Source organism: Prionailurus bengalensis, chromosome A1 (genome assembly GCF_016509475.1).
Source record: "Prionailurus bengalensis isolate Pbe53 chromosome A1, Fcat_Pben_1.1_paternal_pri, whole genome shotgun sequence".
Lineage (NCBI taxonomy): Eukaryota > Metazoa > Chordata > Mammalia > Carnivora > Felidae > Prionailurus > Prionailurus bengalensis.
In genome coordinates, this window is record NC_057343.1 from 122,242,416 (window position 1) to 122,263,577 (window position 21,162).

Below are 21,162 nucleotides of genomic sequence, written 5' to 3' on the forward strand. Positions count from 1 at the left end.
CCTCTCTCTCTGCACCTCCTCAGCTCACGCTCTGTTCTCTCTGTTTCTCAAAAATGAATAAATGTTAGAAAACATTAAAAAAAAAATAGATCTTCAAGAGACCGAGAAGATTATCAGTGGAATTGATTGCTATTTTTGGATGCTGGTGCCTGGGGTTATAGGGAATGAGGAAAGGTGTCCCATCACTTCCCCTGGTTCTTCCTCACGGTCACATGGAACAGATAGTTCCTGAAGATATGAACAGTGCTTCTACAGCACTGCAACTCGGGTTGGTTGCCATCCTTTCCTTGTTTCCATTGAGAGATGCAAATCAATGTAGATTTGGTCCAAAATTCTGGGTATAAATAGAACATTGAAAATAGACAATTTTATAAAAATAAGCATAAAAGGAAAATCTTGCTTGCACTGTGTGTATGCTGTTTGTTATAAAAATCGTCTTTGTTTGCAGTCAGTATGTATGTATGTATGTATGTATTTATTTATTTATTTAACTTATTCGCACTTTATTTGAAATAAAGTTGTTGACCTTTAGCTTTCCAAAATAGGGGTGACTTCATTAATGACGTTGCTGTTTAAAAAAAAAGTTAAAACATTTTTGTTTTCTCTTTGTCTATCTAGATGCGATGCTGACCCTTCAGCCTTAGCCAACTATGTTGTAGCACTGGTCAAGAAGGACAAACCTGAGAAAGAATTGAAAGCCTTTTGTGCTGATCAACTTGACGTGTTTTTACAAAAAGGTAATTATTGTGGCCTTTCAGCCACATATTTAAGAATGTAAATTTAAAACTTTCTGATAAAATCTTGGAGATAAAAACTTGGAAGGAAAGACATCAGTCATTGCCCTTTAAACATTTGAATATACCGATTCCTGTTAATTATTTATCTTGTATTTTGGAAGAACTGTTTTTACCCCCTTTCTTTCTCTGCTTCTTTCCTATATTGGAGCATTTGCTTTTTAGGTGAATGGATCCTCTTTGGCTTGTGACAGAATCTAGTTGATGGTTGGGGATAACAGTTTAAGGATGATGAAACTATTTATGCTTACTGTTTATTAGGACTATGAAGCTATGTTTTTTTCCCTCTTGGCTGGAGCTTTTTGCTGTCCAGGAAGAGATGGGCATGATCCTCTTTACTTTGTGCCTCCAACTTCCTATCTTACCAAAGTCCTTTCCATGACCTGCATAGCGTCCTAGAGTGCTCCCCTGCTTATTCTCTGACCTCATCTCCTACCACTCCCTCTCACTTGTTCCAGTCTAGCCACCTTGACCCCCTTGCCTTTTTTTTCAGTATGGCAAACATGTTCCCACATCATGGATTTTGAACTTGTTTTACCCTTGCTTGAAATGGTTTCTTCTCTATGGTTTCTGGTTTCTCCTCAAATGTTACCTCAAATGTTTCCCCTGAGTGTTCTATGTGCAGTATATTCTACCTCACACCCCTAATCACCCTTTCCTTTTCCCAGCCTTGCTTCATGTTGTTTCTCCTTGTACTTGTCACTTTATGTCACGTTATATGTTTATTTGCATGTTTATATGTGTGTGTGTCTTTTCCCCTCCCCCTACTTTTTGTCTTTCCCTTTGTTGAGAGTGGTGACTTAGAACCTATAATGCTTGGCACATAGAAGGCATTCAGTAAATGTTGTTGAACGGATGAAAGGAATGTGGATAATGCACACGTTGGTTGATCTAGCTATTGCTGTGAGAAGATAACCTTCAACCGAAATGTCTACAGAGAAATAAAAGATAGTAAATATGGCTTCTCACTTGGAAAACAGGATTACATATTTTTTTAGTGGATTTTAAGGCTTTTTTTTTTTTTTAATACACAAAAAACATAATACTTCTAGAATTCCTCCCCAGTACAGGTGAGTATTTGTTTTCTTTTTTTGTAAAGGAGTATTTTCTAAATGTATTCATTTGTTTTACTTAGTTTACCTGTGATGAAACTAGAAGAGTCATGTGACACATAGAGCCATGAGAATAGTAAAAAAAAATAAATGTAGTGAAGACATTGGGGTAAGAGGCAAATGTATATTTAAATATACATTTAAGAATTTGTTGTAAAAGCTTTAAAGATTTTTAGTAACTTTTTAAAAAAACACAAGAAGAATCATAAAAACTTTTTTTTTAATATTTATTTTTGAGAGAGAGAGCGCGAGTGCATGTGCACAAATGGGGAAAGAGCAGAGAGAGGGAGACAGAATCGGAAACAGGCTTGAACCCACGAACTGTGAGATCATGACCTCAGCTGAAGTCAGACCCTTAACCACCTGAGCCACTCAGGTGCCCCTAAAAACTTTTTTTTTTTTAAGTTTATTTATCTTGAAAGAGGGAGAGAGAGAGACAGAGAACATGCATGTGAGCTGGAGAGGGACAGGGAGAGGGAGAGAGAGAATCTTAAGCAAGCTCCATTCTATCAGTGCAGAGCTGAGGAGAGGCTTGAGGCCACAAACTGTCAGATAATGACCTGGGCTGAAATCAGGAGTTAGATGCCCAACCAACTGAGCCACCCAGGAGCCCTTATAAAACATTCTTTAAAAGAGAAGAAAATTAATAGCCATAAATTTGCCACCAGAGATAAAATCAGTTACCTTCGTATATGTCTTTGTAGACTAGCATGGTCTAGTAGAACTTTGTACACTGATGAGTATAGTCTATATCTTCCTTTTCTAATTCAGTAGCTCCTAGCAGCTTTTGAGCGCTTGAAATGGGGCTAATGTGACTTAGGAACTGATTTTTCTGTTTTTAATTTTTATTTATGTATGTATGTATGTTTACTTTTGAGACAGAGAGACAGAGTGTGAGCAGGTAAGGGGCAGAGGGAGGGAGACACAGAATCTAAAGCAGGCTCTAGGCTCTGAGCTGTCAGCACAGAGCCTGATGCAGGGCTCGAACCCATGAACTGGGAGAACATGATCTGAGCCGAAGTCAGCTGCTTAATGTACTGAGCTACCTCTGCGCCCTAGGAACTGATTTTTAGATTTAAATTAATTTAAACACCTACATGTGTTTCGTGGCTTCTGTATTGGACTGCATGGCTCTGAACTTATATATATATATATAATATATATATATATATATTTGTATTACATGTCAAAGTAGTTTTAAATGAATATATGCCCTTGTAATCTTAAAAAAAAACAATACTTTATCTTGAATATTATGTTAGGTATTTAGCTATGCTTTTGTTTCTTTTTTATAAATATTAAAAAAAAAATGTTTTTAAAGTTTATTTTAGAGAGAGAGACAGTGCTAGTGGGAGAGGGGCAGAGAGAGTGAGACACAGAATCTAAAGCAGGCTCCAGGCTCAGAGCTGTCAGCACAGAGCCTGACATGGGACTCGAACTCATGGACTGCGAGGTCATGACCTGAGCTGAAGTTGGACGCCCAACCAACTGAGCCACCCAGGCACCCCTATAATTATGTTTTAGATGTTTGTTTTTTGAAACAGAGAGCGAGGCATGTGTGTATGCATGGGCGGGGTAGGGGCAGAGAGTGTGGTAGAGAGAGAATCACAAGCAGACCCTGTGCACTTGACACAGAGCCTGATGCGGGGTTCTATATCTTTGTCTCACAAACTGTGATTTCATGACTTGAGCCGAATTCAAGAGTTGGCACTTAACTGACTGAGCCACCCAGGTGACCCTCTTTTTCTTTGTAAGTTTGTTTATTTAAGAAATCTCTGTACCCAATGTGGGGCTGGAACTCATGACCTTGAGATCAAGAGCTACATATTCTTCTGACACAGCCAGTCAGTCAGGCACCCCACAGTTCTTCATTGGGTTATAGGTCTTTTATTTTTTCAATTTTTAGAGAGAGAGAGAGAGAGAGAGAGAGAGAAGATGTAAATGGAAGGAGCGGGGGGGGGGGGGGAGAGAGAGAGACAGAGACAGAGACAGAGACAGAGACAGACACACTCATGCAGACTCCATGCTCATTGCACAGCTTGACACGGGTCTTGATCCCAGGACCATGGGATCATGACCTGAACCAAAATCAAGAGTTGGACACTTAACTGACTGAGCCACCTATGCACCTTGTATTATAGGTCTTTTAAATTACAAAAGTGATACATGTTTTAAAAAATGTTTTAAGAAGTACAGAAGCATATGAAGAGAGTCTTGATCATAAAGAGTTTTGAAGGGTTGGGGCGCCTGGGTGGCGCAGTCGGTTAAGCGTCCGACTTCAGCCAGGTCACGATCTCGCGGTCCGTGAGTTCGAGCCCCGTGTCAGGCTCTGGGCTGATGGCTCAGAGCCTGGAGCCTGTTTCCGATTCTGTGTCTCTCTCTCTCTGTCCCTCCCCTATTCATGCTCTGTCTCTCTCTGTCCCAAAAATAAATAAACGTTGAAAAAAAAAATTTTTTTTTAAATAAAAAAAAAAAAGAGTTTTGAAGGGTCTGATCAATTTATTGTTTTAAAGTTAGGTGTAACAGTTAACAAGGCCTAACAGTTATATAATCACAGAAAATGCTTACTACACAAATTAATACCATAAAGTTTTTTGAAAACATACTTTTCTGAAGAAAAACTCATTTTACATTTTAGAAATAGCTATTTATAGAAAATGTATAATTACAGTGTAAGTAGATTCTGTGCTATATTTTTAATACACCCTGTAGTTTTTAATAAATTCATCTGTTTCCCGCATTCAGTTAATCTGAAAAAGTTACAAAATACAGTAGCTTTTAAGTAAAACACAACAAGATATTTTCATATCATTCTTGTACCAAACTTTATTTTTCCAAGTGATTTTAAAATGTTTATAATGAAATTTTTGAATAGACAGTACATTTAATCCAACAATTAAAAGTATGTATCTTGAAAAATATCATGAAAAGTCTGTCTCTCTTGTTTTTCATTTGTTCCCTTCCCGCTTCCAGTAGACAACCTTGTCATTTTTTGTCTGTGTCCTTTCAGTTTTTTTGTGCACATATAAACAGATACAAATATTTAGTTTGTGTCTTTGAGATGTGATGTTATCCATATTCATTCTCTTTAGAGCTCTGTGTATTCTGTTGTATGGTTGTGACATACTTTATTTAACTAGTCTCTTATTCATGAAAATTGTTCTTTTTCCAGCATTTTACTATTTTGTACTCAGTGTTGCATATACATCATTTTGTACATAAGCAAGAACGTACAAAGGATTTAAAAACCCAGATATGGGAATCTCCCTCATAAAGTATAGACAGACTTAGTTTTGATTCCACTGCCAGTGTGGAAGGTGTTCTGTTTTCCTCAGCTTTGCCGAGGAGCGTGTTGTCAGTCTTCAGTTACTGTTTGTGCAATCTTTAAATACTGTTTCTTCTCTTTAGAAACTTCAGGTTTTGTGGATAAACTGTTTGAAAGTCTCTATACCAAGAACTACCTTCCACCTTTGGAACCAGTTAAGCCTGAGCCAAAACCACCAGTCCAAGAAAAAGAAGAAATTAAAGAAGAGGTAATGTAAAGTTTTCTTTTGCTTTTGGGGGCTTTTTAGATCCTATTCCTAGTATCATTCTTAGTTGGAAGTTGACCTCTTTAAAAATAATTATCTCTTGATTGACTTTTCTGTGTTTGGCATGTTACAGATTCTTTATCAGGGCTTCTTAGTTAACTTCTTAGTTTTTTGGACTGGAAATGTTATTTAGTGTTCCAAGAAATATTTTAGGAATATTGAGAAATTCAGAGAAATCTTAGTGATTTTAGAAAGACACAACTTGGTTACATGTAGAGGTTTGACTGAAAGATGAAAGCTCAAGAAAAATGATTAAGTGACACATTTTCATATTATAGACCAACCATTTTCTCTTTTTTAACCACAGAATATTTTTTATGGTTAAGGTAGTTACAAATAAATAGTTATAATGTTAACATATGAAAGAAAAAAACATTTTTACAACGGTTGGAGTTTAAAATCATGATTATGTAAGGTAATGTTCTTGTTTGAACTAAGGGGAAACTTTTTACAGAGTTGATTTGTAATTCCTCCTTTCTTTTCCATTTTCTTCCTTCCTTCCTTCCTTCCTTCCTTCCTTCCTTCCTTCCTTCCTTCCTTCCTTCCTTTCATAAACCCAGTGTGGGGCTTGAACTCACAACCCTGAGATTAAGAGTCATGTCTTCTATCGAATGAACCTGTCAGGCGCCCCCATTTGTGATTCTTTTTATGTACAGATAACACAGTATTATAAGATTATGGGTTCTAGAATCAGGCTGCATGAGTTAAAATGATAGCTCTAAAATAAATTACTTGCTTCATTTTCACATCAGGATAATGATCATAGTAATACTTATCTCATTGAGGATTAAATGAGATTTTTATATATACACACATCTTAGCTACCTGGCACATAAACGTTGGTTATGATCCAGAAATATTTATCAACTTTTGTTTTTATTATAATTGTTTAATAAACTTTTTATTTGGGAATAATTTTAAGTTTACATAAAAATTATAAGAATAGTACCTAAAACATCTGTATACCATCTATCTTTATTCACCTATTGAAGATTTGTCCCATATGCTCTCTTTATATATCCACACCCAGAACTATCATGCTCTGAATCTAGGAGTAAGTTAGATACCTTATGATCTCATGGCATTCTGTGTACTTCATAAGAATAACAATGTTCGTTATTCTCATTTTCAGTAAATTTAATTTTGACAAAATACTTTAATCCTGTTTGTATTTCAATTTTATGCATTGTCCCAACAATGTACCACCACCCCCTTTTTTTCAATGTCCTCCCCCACCTTTTTTAACAGTTTTTTTCTCTTTCAGTACATGATTCAATCTAAGAAGCAAGTATTGCATTTAGTTGTCCTCTCTGCTCCATTTTTAAATGCTAGGCTGATTGAATCTATCCATCATTAAAAGAAAACAAGGGGCTCCTGGGTGGCTTAGTTGGTTGAACGTCCATCCAGCTCTTGACTGGCTCAGGTCATGATCTCACAGTTTGTGGGTTTGAGCCCCGCATCAGGCTCAGTGCTGACAGTGCAGAGCCTGCTTGGATTCTCTCTCTCTCCCCTTGCCTCTCCCCCTCCCCTGCTCGTGTGCACGTGTGCTCTCTCTCTCTCTCTTTCAAAATAAATAAATAAATAAACAAACAAACTTAAAAAACAAAACAACAACAAAACGTGGCTATACTTAGAATCAGTTGAAACCACTGTCACATTTTCGTTTTTGGCTCATGCACTATAATTGTTTCATAAAATCTTTTTAAAATAGGAGACACTCTCAGTATGTTACTTCAAGTAATGGAAATAGTAAGAAACTTTTCTGCTGTACTTGATTGTGTATAAATTTTGGTCTATGTGTACAGGTTAAATCTTTTAAAATAAGTTACAATTTTTGCACCATTTGTCCTTTTCTACAGTCTTTGAAGTTCAGTGGACTAGAAGTATCTGTTTGAAAGATAGCAGGTTTGAACATAAGTGAAAAATTGCATTATTTTGAGTTATTAAAGAACATTTTAAAAAAAACAAATTGTTGCACTGTTTCATTTTGTATCATACTAAGTTCTAATTTCGAAAATTGTGAAAAATGGGTATCAGCTTCTGCATGTAACAACTCCACAGATAACATCATGTGGTATTTCTCTTGTATTCTAAGATTTTATACAGAACTAAATTGTCATCACTGACATAAATAACAGCTTATTGAGCTAGTGTATAAGTAAAGTAGCTTATCCTAACTCTTCTACACGATGTGGAAAGGAAGGGGTTTGAGGTAGCACATACTTCTGGTCTGTGCTAGGTTGATGCACTTTCTCTGAGCAGTGTAGAGAGTTGCAGATCCATCTAAGGACTGGCCATTTTAACTTTTTTCTTTAAAGGAAAAGGGCATTGTGTATGCCCTCTGATTTATTTATTTATTCATTTATTAAAAAAAAATTTTTTTAATGTTTTATTTATTTTTGAGACAGAGAGAGACAGAGCATGAGCAAAGGAGTGGCAGAGAGAGAGGGAGACACAGAATCTGAAGCAGGCTCCAGGCTCTGAACTGTCAGCACAGAGCCTGATGCAGGGGTCGAACTCACGGACCGTGAGATCATGACCTGAGCCGAAGTTGGACGTTTAACCGACTGAGCCACCTAGGCACCCCACCCTCTGACTTTTTAAAAATAGCTTTATTGAAATACAACTCCCCTACCATACAATTCCCGTACTCACAGTGTACAAATGTGATGGTTTTTATCGTATTCAGAATTGTGCAGCCATCACTAGTATGCTCTATTTTAAATCATTTTCATTATCCAAAAATGAAACCCTGTAGTCATTAATCTATCACCCGCCAGCCCTTCTTTCCCAATCCCCACCCCTCTTTTAGGCAGCCACTAATCTACTTATTTCTCTATGGATTTGGCTGTTCTGAATATTTCATATAAATAGAATTATATAATTTGTAGTCTTTTGTGACTAACATTCATTTAGCAGGATGCTTTCAGGGTTCATGTAGGTTTTATCATGTATTCATTTTTTATGGCTGAATAATATTCCATTTTGGGAATGTACCACATTTTCTTTATCCACTTATGAGTTGATGGATATTTGGGTTGATAGACAAGTTGTTAATGCTTTTTTGTTGTTCTGAATAATGTTGCTCTGAACATTCATGTCCCAAGTTTTTGGGTGGCCTTATGTTTTTATTTCTCTTGGATCTTTCAACTCTTTAATAATAGTTTTTTCCATTAGGAATTAATACATGTTCATCAAGAAAATTGTTGCAAAATACAGAAAAGGAAAAAGATCTTCCAAGTTGATGTCTTTTAAGTTTATTTTAATCTTTAAATCCCCCCTTTATACCTACCTGTATGTCTCTCTCTTTCTTCTTTTCCTCCCCACTTTTTTCTCCCTAAATTTTATGTTGTTGAAGGAACTCAGTCTTTTGCTCTGTAGAGTTTTTGCCATCTGGATTTGCTGATTGCATCCCAGGGGAGTAACATATATAGTCTGTATTTCCTGTAAATAGGTAAAGAGAATGATTTTTAAATATAGTCTTAACAAATGTGTGGTATTTTAGCCAGCGCCATATGGTTGCCATATTGTGGCTACCATTTTATGTTGCCTGAGTTTTATTAAATTGTTCTCATCTGTTCCATTCACTGACCTCCTATTTGTTAAGTGAGCTTCTCCATTAGATGGACCTTTGTTTTAGTTCTAAGGCAAATGACTTTATTTCACCTTTCTCTAGTAAAGGCTATATAATTGTTTTGAGATTAATCTTAAAAAAAAATAAAATCACAAGTTATTTCTGGTCAGTCTTAACTGTTAGGCTTTAAAAAGAAGACAGTATTTCTTGGGGCCCCTGGTGGCTCAGTCATTTAAATGCCTGACATTGGCTAAGGTCATGATCTCACAGCTCATGGGTTCGAGCCCCACACTGGACTCTCTGCTGACAGCTCACGTCCTAGACCCTCCTTCACATTCTTTGTCGCCCTCTCTCTCTGCCCCTCCCCTGCTCACTCACTCTCTCTCTCTCTCTGTCTCTGTCTCAAAAATAAACATTAAAAAATAAAAATAAAAAAATAAGACAATATTTCCATTAATTCCAATACCATTTTCCTGTAAATCTCATGAAATGTGTAGTTTATGGCACTTATTTACTTTACCATTTTTTCTTGAAACATTTTCTATGAAATAAATCTACAGCCCTCAAATTATGAGTATATTTTATAATTAGGAAAACAGGAACCATTTTGCACATGATACTTAGAAATGCAGAATTGCTGTTTCCCTACTGCACTTCCATTCTCTACCTTAAACTAACATTTAAAAATTAGTGTATTACTGTTAAAATAATTTCAGCATCTTTTTTACTCCCCCCGTTGCCTAACTTTTTTAGATGTGATTTGCCTCCAGTATGTCTTTATTTCGTCTTTTTTTTAAAAAGTTTATTTATTTTGAGAGAGAGCATGAGACAGCGAGCAGGGGAGGGGAAGAGGGAGAGAGGGAGAAAATCCCAACAAGTCTCCACGCTGATGCATGGCTTGAACCCACAAACCTTGAGACCATGACCTGAGCTGAAATCAAGAGTTGGACACTCAACTAACTGAGCCGCCCAGGAACCTCTAGACTTCAGTATTTCAGTGTATTTGTGCCCTCTCTTTCGTTAGAAAGATTATCAGGTGGATGTGTTTCGTAATTAGTAGAAGGACTGATCTTTCTAATGAATGCTTTCATGTAGGTATTTCAGGAGCCGGCAGAGGAAGAACGAGATGGCAGAAAAAAGAAGTATCCTAGTCCCCAGAAGACTCGTTCAGAATCTAGTGAACGAAGGTTTGTGTTTGTATTTAGTTAGGAAGACACTCATAATTCACTTTTCAGTTACCTTGTAGGGGCATTAACGGGATTTTTAACATATGTACTGATCCCTCTCTCTCTAAACTGATTAAAGAAAGTCAGTGTTACCTTCCTTCCATTCTGTTTTTTGTCTTTGTCATATTTTCTCTTCCTTTTATAAACAGTCATCATTATGTGCTTTCCCCAAGAGCACAGGGGTGGGAGTAGTCTCCTTAGAGGATATTAATGAAATGTTCCATTTGGTTAGGGGTGCTCACTATTAAAATCATCCATAGTATTTTATATTACAAATAGTTCAGTTTATATGTTGAATCATCAGCCTGCCATCCAGAAATTAGTCTTTTGTTTAGGAAAACTTTATTGCAGCCTTTTTTTCTTTCCTACTTGTAAATTTCTTTTTTTTCCCCTACCCCTCCCCATACTTTGGATTCACCTCTTTCATTTCTCCCCACCCAGTATACTTGAGGGAGTGTTTTTTCTTATTATATAATGGATCAGAGGAGTTGTGCTGTGGCTTTATGGCTTTCTAAAAAAGCAAGACGTTACGAGTTTTGATGAATCAGGGAGGGTATTTCATACTCCTGATTCGTTTGCTTACTTGGTTTCTCTAGTGTATATATGGCTTTTATATCTGTGCATTATAGGACACGTGAGAAAAAAAGGGAAGATGGCAAGTGGAGAGACTATGACCGGTACTACGAGCGGAATGAATTGTACCGTGAGAAATATGACTGGAGAAGAGGCAGGAGTAAGAGCCGGAGTAAGAGCCGAGGCCTGAGTCGAAGCCGAAGCCGAAGTAGAGGGCGCAGCAAAGACCGGGATCCAAGTAGGAATGTTGGTGAGTAGATGAGGCTTCCCCCTAAAAACTCTATATTGCTTATTTTCCTTTATCATAACTGTACCAGAACTTCCCTTCAGGGCACATTACCTTTAACGTGTCTGAGCGATATAAAATCTAGAAATGTCTCAAAAAATCTAATACTGATTTTGTTACAGAGACAGGGCTGAGTTTGACTAAAAAGAGGCTGTTGATGAGTATATCATGGTACATGTCTAGGCTTAAAGTCATTTTGTATAATTGAAACTAATGTCATTTCATCAACAAGGCTATCATTGGAGGAAGAGGATTGCCTGCTCCTTCCCCCACCCTCTGACTAAAAATAATTGATTTGCTTTAAGATTGCCTAGAGTTTCTAAAATTAAAAATAAAAAATGTAGGTAGATAACTAACTGGGATCCCAACCACTCATTACCAGGATGAAGTCAGTTCTTGGAAGTCACTTCTTAGGTAGCTTTCTTATTAACTCTCAGTGGTGAAGCTGGTCTTTCTTCATTATGTACTGATGTTGATGTTATAAAAGATGATTTTACATAAGCTCTTGTCAAGATACATCACGTTGTTGATGCTCCTGCTTTTAGGATATATTAATAATGAGAACACTTTGAAATACGGATAGCTCAGTAAGTTTACTGCAGTGTTCTCTTTTTCCCTGTTCTGTGAAAAAAGGAATCATAGGTTGAGAACATAAATGTCTAATCTTGGTTGTTTCTTGTTTTTACTTTGTTTCTAAAGCAGAGCACAGGGAAAGATCAAAGTTCAAGAGTGAAAGGAACGACTTGGAGAGTTCCTATGTGCCTGTGTCTGCACCACCTCCGAGCTCTTCTGAGCAGTACTCCTCTGGGGCACAGTCTATTCCCAGCACTGTTACTGTGATTGCACCTGCGCACCACTCTGAAAACACAACGGAGAGTTGGTCTAATTACTATAACAATCATAGCTCTTCCAATTCTTTTGGTCGAAACCCACCACCAAAGAGGCGATGCAGAGATTATGATGGTAAAAATTGTCCTTTAGATTGTACCCCAAAGTGCTAGTAAAGCAAATGTGAATATTACAGGCCTTTTCATTTTAATCCAGATTTTTGTTAAAAGGGATGGATGAGGAGGAAGATCTCTTTTCGTATATGCTTATTTGCTTTTTTGATTTAATAGTTTGGTTCTGGTTAAGAGGGTGTTCACATGTCATCCATTCGTTTCTTTGTTGTTGTTACTTCAGACAGTATACCACAAAATTTGGTAGGCACTGGGAATTGTAATTTATTTGTGTAGTGTTTGGTGGTGGCAATTTGTTAAGCATTATAACTTAGTTAAAATTTTAATATGCTGACTTTCCATTTGAATGTATGTATGTATTTAGGTGTGTATGTATTTTAATTTTTTATTATGGAAATATTTAAATATTAATGTTGACAGAACAATGTAATTAACCCTAGTGTATCCGTGATCTCGCATCAGCAGTTAGTAGCTCCTGGGCAATTTTGTTTTCATCTGTGCTTTTCTACTGCTTCTTCTGGACCTGTATTATTTGAAGCAAATCACAGACATTATTAACATGTTTCCTGTAAATATAGAATATATATTTTTACATTTTGTTTATTTTATTATTATTGTTTTTAATGTTTATTTATTTTTGAGACAGAGAGCACAAACGGGGGAGGGTCAGAGAGAGAGCGAGATACAGAATCCGAAGCAGGCTCCAGTCTCTGAGCTGTCAGCACAGAGCCCAGCACAGGGCTCGAACTCACGAACTGTGAGATCATGACCTGAGCCAAAGTCGGAGGCTCAACCGACTGAGCCACCCAGGCGCCCCAACATTTTATTTACTTTTAAGTGGGAAATAGAATCAAATAATAATTCAGGCATTATCTCATTCTCACCCTGGTCTCCCAGCCACAGAGTTCTCTTAAGGCCAATTTAATGTTATTTATTTATTTATTTATTTATTTATTTACTTACTTATATATTTATTTTTTAAGTTTGTTTATTTTGAGAGAGAGAGAGAGAGAGAGTAGGCAGGGGAGGACAGAGATAGAAGAAGAGAATCCCAAGCAGTTGGTGCAGAGCCCGATGAAGGACTTGAATTCATGAACTGTGAGATCATGACCTGAGCTGAAATCCAGAGTCAGGTGCTTAACCGACCAAGCCACCCAGGCACCCCAGTGCTATTAATTTCTTATGTATCTTTCCAAACATAGTCTGAATATGTGTACATAAATATGTACGTTCTCCCGTTTTCTATTTTACATAAATGCTAGTATACTATTCACACTCTTCTGCATGTATTTTTTTTCACAAAGTAGTATTTGCTGGCAGTTGTCCTATATTAGAGCTTCCTTAATGCTTTTTTGAGGTGTTTTAGTATTCTATATGTAGAAAAACATGTTTAACTTAATTTGATGTTAATGTGCTTTTGGGGTGTTTCTAACGTTTTGTTATTATGAACAATGCTGCAGTGAATAACCTAGTAAATTGAATGGTTTTTTTCTTCCTTTTTTTTTTCTTTTTACATTTATTTTAAAGTAATTTCTCCACCCAACATGGGGATTGTATTTACAACCCTGAGATCAAGAGTCACATGCTCCACCAACTGAGTCAGCCAGGCACCCCTTCCCCTTTAATATTTTAAACTAAAGTTTCAAACTGTACATATAGCAAGAATGTAGAATTTAGAATAATACCATGAAAATAGATAGTTGAAATTAGATTGTCTAGTTAAGTCCTTTACCTGCTGTATCCTGCCTTTGCTGTTTTGAATCTGAATTTTTTTTTTTTTTATTTCCTTAAAGTAATCTCTACAACTAGTGTGAGGCTCAAACTCATGACCCCAAGATCAAGAGTAGCATGCTCTATGGACTGAGCCAGCCAGGCACCCTGAGTCTGAATTTTTATTACAAAAACTTAATGGCGAATAGGTTAATCTGATAGTGGCTAGTAGCCTGTTTTGGACCCTGTTACTTGCTATCTCAACAAAGCGTAGTCTCAGAAAGTAGAGAGTACATCTGGCCCTACCTCAGTGATATGTGATGATTAACAGAGTAACACTAAGAAGACTTTAAATTCCTTGGAGAAAAAATACTTTGTAAATCAGATAGGTAGGCTTTTCAGGGTCTTGTTTTATTTGTTTTCTGAACTCTAAATAGATTGTAATAAGATTGTTCTTCTGTTCTTACAGAAAGAGGATTTTGTGTACTTGGTGACCTTTGTCAGTTTGATCATGGAAATGATCCCCTGGTTGTTGATGAAGTCGCTCTGCCAAGCATGATTCCTTTCCCTCCACCTCCCCCTGGGCTTCCTCCTCCACCACCTCCCGGAATGTTAATGCCTCCGATGCCAGGACCAGGCCCAGGACCAGGCCCCGGCCCCGGCCCGGGTCCAGGTCCAGGTCCTGGACATAGCATGAGACTTCCTGTTCCCCAGGGACATGGCCAGCCTCCACCATCTGTTGTGCTTCCCATACCAAGTAAGTATATGTTCATTGAATATTTCTTTCTTTAGCAAAGAATTGTATTTAGAAGAACCCATCTCAGCTAACTTGACACTAGATTTAAAGTTTTTGAAAGATAGATTAAGAATAGATACCTTCAAAAAATCTTAGGAGTCAAAATCTTGCTTAGTTGACAACATCTTGAGAAATCCCAGTGTTTTGAAGATGTCAGAAAAAAGAACATGCCACTTGGTTAATGAAATTTCCTAGTCTTAAAATCTGTTCTAGAATATTAAAATAATTTTTAAAGTCTTTTATGGAAATTTTCAAATATGGTAGAATAATAATATGTGTACCACATGCACGATCATCCAACTTCAGTGATTATCAGTATTCACCTGTTTTTGTCTTATTTCCTCCACCTTGCTCCCACTCCCCCGCCGCTGCCCCACCCTAGTGTGTGCGCTTTTTGGCTCATTTTTGCTGGAGTAAAATTCCAAAAGTCTTATCATTTCACTAGCATGTACTTTAGTATGAGTCTCTTTACTGATAAGGATTGTTTATTGTTTATTTTACTTTATTTTTTAGTGAACTGTATGCTCTTATCCACCAAAATGGAGTACGAAATGTTTTTATTTATGTTAACGTTTATTTGAGAAAGAGAGAGCAAGCACAAGCGGGGAGGGGTAGAGAGAGGGAGACACAGAATACAAAGCAGGCTCTGGGCTCTGAGCTGTCAGCACAGAGGCCGATGTGGGGCTCGAACCTGAGAACTGTGAGATCATGAAATGAACTGAAGTGGGATACTTAACTGACTGAGCCACCCAGGCACCCCAAGCACAAAATTTTTTTAAATGATCATTTAAAAATTCTTAACAGTTGGTAGTTTAGCAAAAAGAGAAGCAAGACTAAAGTCCTTTTTGTTTTGTTTTGTTTTGTTTTTTTTTTTGGTAATTAGAAAAAACTGGTGAATAGTTTACATGTGTGCAAAGATAGAACAAAATATGTGGACACATTAACAATTGTTAAGAGATGGCAAATTGTTATTTAAAAAAATTTTTTTAATGTTTATTCATTTTTTGAGAGACAGAGAGTGAGTGGGGGAGGGGCAGAGAGAGAGGGAGACACAATCCAAAGCAAGCTCCAGGCTCTGAACTGACAGCACAGAGCCCAGTGCGGGGCTTGAACCCACAAACCGCGAGATCATGACCTGGACCGAAGTCAGACACCCGACTGAACCACCCAGGCGCCCCGCAAATTGTTATTTTAAAAAATGATTGCCATTCAGTTTATTAAGCAGTACTTTTTCAGCTTTCTTTTTTAAACTCTTTATTTTGAAAATATTGTAGACTCACAAGGAAGTGACAAAAATAGTTTAGCATGAACCCATGTACCAATCACCTAGCTTTCCTTCAGTAGTATTCTTTATAGAACACATTTCATGGGGCACCTGGGTGGCTCCGTAAGTTGAGTGTCCATCTTCAACTCAGGTCACAATCTCACAGTTTGTGAGTTTGACCTGACATTGGGCTCACTGCTGTCAATGCAGAGCCTGCTTTGGATCCTTTGTCTCCCTCTCTCTCTGCTTCTCACCCACTTGCACTCTCTCTCTCAAAAATAAACATTAAAAAAAAAAAGGAATTAAAAAAGAACACATTTCATTAATGTTGATAAAGATTTGGAGACATTTTAATACACAGATTTAGTATTGTCAATTATATGGCATAATTGTGAAGCTCAAGTTGAGATTTTATTCCCCAGATATAAAGACATCTTAATACATAGAAATTCTCACAATAAAAGGTGTGATATGTGGGAACATTTCTGTTTAATAGTGAAATCCAAGAATGTCATTTTTTCCATGTTGCTATGAAAAATTTCAAGCAAACTGAAAAGTTGAAAGAATTATACACCGAATACCTATATACTCACCATCTAGGTTCCTGATGAATATTTTACTATATTTCTTTCGTCATGTATCTTTCTATCTTTTCCATTATTATTTTTATATGTTCCTTAGAGCATGCATGTGCACACTTGGGGAAGGGGCAGAAAGAAAAGGAGAGAGAATCCCAAGCATGGCTTGATCTCACAAACCATGGGATCATTACCTGAGCTGAAATCAAGAGTCGGGACGCCTGAGTGAGCCACCCAGGCGCCCCAGCCCATTATTATTTTTGATGCATTTCCTGTTGTGTTGCAGACAATCAGTATATTTAAACATGTTCATGATGTTGTAGAACTTGAGTTCTGTAGAACTTTATCATCATCCCAGAAAGTTTGTTCAAGTTACTTCTCAGCCATTTTTCACTCCCATTCTCCAGAGGTAACTATTCTGTTTTTTTGTACCCTGGAGTTGTTTTGTCTGTTTTAGAACTGAAATGTCATCTTAATTAATACTGCAACTCAGAGTGTTGAAGCATGTGTTTATCGAATTCCTTTATTCTGTTCTAAGCTAAAGTAGGTAGTTTAATAATGACTACCCAAATTAGTACTAGCATAGTATTTTTATTAGGAAACATTAGTGTTCTAACTTTTTCTTTCCTTTTCTTTCCCTTTTCTTTTCTTTTCTTTTCTTCTCTTTTCTTTTCTTTTCTTTTCTCTTCTCTTCTCTTTTCTTTTCTTTAATTCTTAGGACCACCCATAACACAGTCAAGCTTGATAAACAACCGTGACCAGCCTGGGACAAGTGCAGTGCCCAATCTTGCGCCAGTGGGAGCAAGACTACCTCCTCCTTTACCCCAGAACCTCCTTTATACAGTATCAGAACGTAAGTAAATACTGCTTGACTTAAAACTGCTAGGGTGTAGAAAAGCTTAAGTTTCAGTGTTATCCTTTTAAAAAATACAATTTGTTTCTCTTCTTACAGACTGTGCCATATAAAAATTATATTTGTATTCACAAGGAAGTTTACTATGTGGTTATGCTCTTTAGTTGTGTATTAACTTGTGTGTTCATGGAGGAGAAGGGCAAGGCCTTCTGTACTGGAGAAGTTTCCTGTAGAGGAGGTAGCAACATTTATATCTCTTAAAGGACATTTCTTTTGAAGCTTTATTCTCTTCTAAAGGAAATTTATTTGAAGCTTCTGTTAAAAAATTGTACCTCTGATTGAATTTCCAAAGCACAAGGCTTATCTTCTAAGAATATACAAAAGGTCAGATAAAATATGCCTAATAATTATTTAACGTGTATGCTGGAGTGAAGATAGCGAACATCATTTGAACTGTAATATTTAATGGCTAGGATATTTATAACATTTATGTTTATAATATGTTGTTCTTCAGTCCTAATTCTTTCTTTTTTCTTAGGTGACTTTGTTGTTTATAGTTGATTTATAGTTGATTTAAAGTTTTTAAAAAAATTTCCCTAATAGCATAAAAGTGATGTAATTAGTTGTTAAAAATGTCAGGTTGTGAGTTTTTAATTTTTACAGAGCTATGTCACTTTATCGATAAATTCATCTTTTATGCAGTTCTGTTTGTCAGGCATTTTTTCGTCTTTATCATACCATGGTGAGACAATTCAAAGTAATTAATAAGCCCAGGTTTAAATCCTGGTTCCATTACTTTCTGTCATTGTGACCTTGGACAAGTTACTTAACTTCTTTGTATCTTAATTTTCTCTTCTGTCAAATGGGAATAATAATATTACTCACCTCATTAAGAGTGTTTGAGGAATAAAGGAATATATGTATGTAAAGTATCTAAAATAGTACCTGGCATCTAGTAAGCTAGATGTGGTGGTTAGTTTTTATACTGTAGTTATTATTGTCTGCTTAAATTTTAACTTTTCTGAAATCAAACATAATTATCTTCTCTTTAAGTCTCTACCTCCACTATCCCTGTCTTTATAAATTGAAATAACAGCCATCTAGTCACCTAGAATTGAAACCTTGACATGATTGACTCATTGCTTTGCTTTTTTATATCTAGTTAGTAAAAAAATCCTTTCTCTTTTCTTTGAAGTATCCGTTTCTCTCTATTCCTCCTGTGGCTTTTGCCCTCATCCACACTTGAATCACCTCACATTTGGATTATTGCTGTACTTCTTTTGACTCCCATTATGTTTCACTCCCCCTAAGTCACACCACATAGTGCTGCTAGTTTTCCTAAGAAAGCCGTTCATGACATGAGAACTCTTTAGTGGCCACAGTTTTCTCCTAAACTATAGATGAACCCTTCCCTGTAGCTTCTCTTTTATATAATAGGTAATCTCACTGTGCTCTCACATACATCTTCTGGTTAGGCCATTAATATCTTGTCTTGTGTCCCTGTCTTGACTCAACTTTCTTTTCCTGTCTTCATTCCTAGTAATGTGCTCTCTCTCTTCTCTTCTTTCAAACCCCACATCTTCTAAGTACATGGGGAACATTATTGGTCTGTTGTAAACTCCGACAAGACCAAAAAGCATTTCTTACATAATGACGTATAATTGTCCATAGGCCTCCTGTTAGATTTCTTTTCATGTATATTAAGTTTATGTTCAGCTGAGCTTTTTCAGAACAGAATATCTTAGCCTCTCATAGTCTTCTAATTAGTGCATCTTTGTTTTACTGCTTCTCTTATTTTTCAATTAGACAAATTTTAAATGTAAAAATAAAGAAGATAGTATAATGTACTGCCATATACATCTGTTACCTGGCTTCAGCATTTATCAGTCCTGTATCATTTATTTCCCCCAATTGAGTTCTTAACATTATTAGTTAATGCTTTTGGACTTAACAAGTACAAAAAACAGATTATTTATCTGAGAGTGTATTGCAGATGGCTCGTTTTCTTAGTGTTAAATTTAGTGTTGTGACTCACAGTAAAAATTCTTTGTTTTTGATTTTTTTTCTAAGTCTGGCAATTACCATTTAATATTGTTAAATTTAACATAGTGACTGTAAAAATTCCACTTTGATTTTAATTTATAAAAATCTGACTGTTACCATTTATTTTAGTGACTTAGATGTTTGTTAATTGAGCAAGTATTTGGTGAATGCCTGCTATGTGCCAGGTATTGTGCTACATGCTTGAGAGCAAAGTTGAACAAGGTATCTAACCTCCTTTTACTTGCACACTATTTTTTATTTTTAAGTTTTTGTGTGGTTTTTTTTTGTTTGTTTTTTTGAGAGACAGTGTGAAGGGGAGAGAAGGACAGAGAGAAGGAGATAATCTTTAGCAGGCTTCAGGGTCAACACAGAGCCTGATGCAGGGCTTGATCTTGTAACCATGAGATCATGATCAGAGCCAAAATCAAGAGTTGGATACTTAACCAACTAAGCCACCCAGACACCCCCATTTTTCTATTAAAAATTTTTTAAAAAATATTTATTTATTTTTGAGAGACGGAGTGAGCAGGGGAGGGCCAGAGAGAGAGAGAGGAGACACAGAATCTGAAGCAGGCTCCAGGCTCCAGGTTCCAGGTTCTGAGCTGTTAGCACAGAGCCCGATGTGGGGCTTAAACCCACGAACTGTGAGATCATGACCTGAGCTGAGGTTGGATGCTTAACCAGTTGAGCCACCCAGATGCCCCCATTTTTCTCTTTAAAAGCAAGAATATTTTGTTAATATATTAGTAACTGCTTTTCAGAAGCTGGTAACATTTTTAAGAAAATTTGGAGGAGCAGTATAGTTAGCAACTTCTTGTTGCCCCCATTAAGAAACTATATGTGAAAAATTTAATATTTCTGTTTAAAACTACATTTTTATTTATAAAAAAAGACAGTACCAGAATAAAGGACAATCCTTTTATATTTCATTTTATGAAATATTAATTTTTCCCTTCATTTTGTCTCAGACCAGTAAAAGGTGATAGCTTCCTTTTGGCGTTTGTGAATTACTGCTTTAGAGGATAGTCCCATATACGCACCAGTGTCTTGAAGAGATTTGGTTGGCAGACAAATGTCTTGAAAGTTACAGAATTATTCATATCAGACAATTTAAAACTCTTTGTGCTATGCAAACTACTCTCTTCCTTTTTTAAAAGTTAAAATTTGATTCTAAAATTCATAGGGAAATTTGAAAACATAGGAGAAAGTTTCTGATTACAATGTAAACAGTTAAACATTTTTTTGGTGTAGTTTGTTAGGCATAAATTTTTTATATCTTTGTATTTAGTTGTTTTAAAAATAGCTTTTTTTTTTTAAAATTTCCTTTTAGATATAAGTTGAATCCTTCAAATTGTTCAGGTATATTTTTCTTAATAGTGTAATGAGTAATTTCCCAAAAAATTAGAACTTCACTTCAAAGTCAAAAAATGTATTAGAGAACTTGAGCTCTCAAAGTTTAACAAGTTGGGAAGGTATAAATTACGGATATTTTGTTGTTAAAATTCACAACACAGAAGATGTTTATAAGTGGAATACAGCATATCAAATGGTATTTACTTGTGAAAATTATGTCTGTAGAAACCCTGGACATACAGAGAAAAATGAAATCTGGGGTTTTGGAAGGAAAAATAGAGGAGTTTCCCTAATGCTAGGTACTGGGAATATACAGATGAGTAAGAAATGATTCTTGTAACAAGTTAATCTAATAGTGGAAAAGAAATGTGTTTTTTAAAATATAGCATATTTTGCCATTGTAACTAGATGAACAAAGTGGCTCAGAAATACAGGTGACAAAGGAACTAAT

General features: G+C 36.2%; 1 protein-coding gene across 1 annotated transcript in view; it reads left to right on the forward strand.

Annotated features, from left to right (window-relative positions):
* RBM27 (RNA binding motif protein 27) overlaps positions 1–21,162 on the forward strand; it is a 72,828-nt gene that overhangs the window by 13,783 nt on the left and 37,883 nt on the right. The window contains 7 exon segments of the mRNA XM_043590224.1: positions 619–737; positions 5,315–5,439; positions 10,166–10,257; positions 10,926–11,119; positions 11,858–12,118; positions 14,294–14,581; positions 17,181–17,315. Coding sequence (XP_043446159.1) covers positions 619–737; positions 5,315–5,439; positions 10,166–10,257; positions 10,926–11,119; positions 11,858–12,118; positions 14,294–14,581; positions 17,181–17,315 — 1,214 coding nt within the window.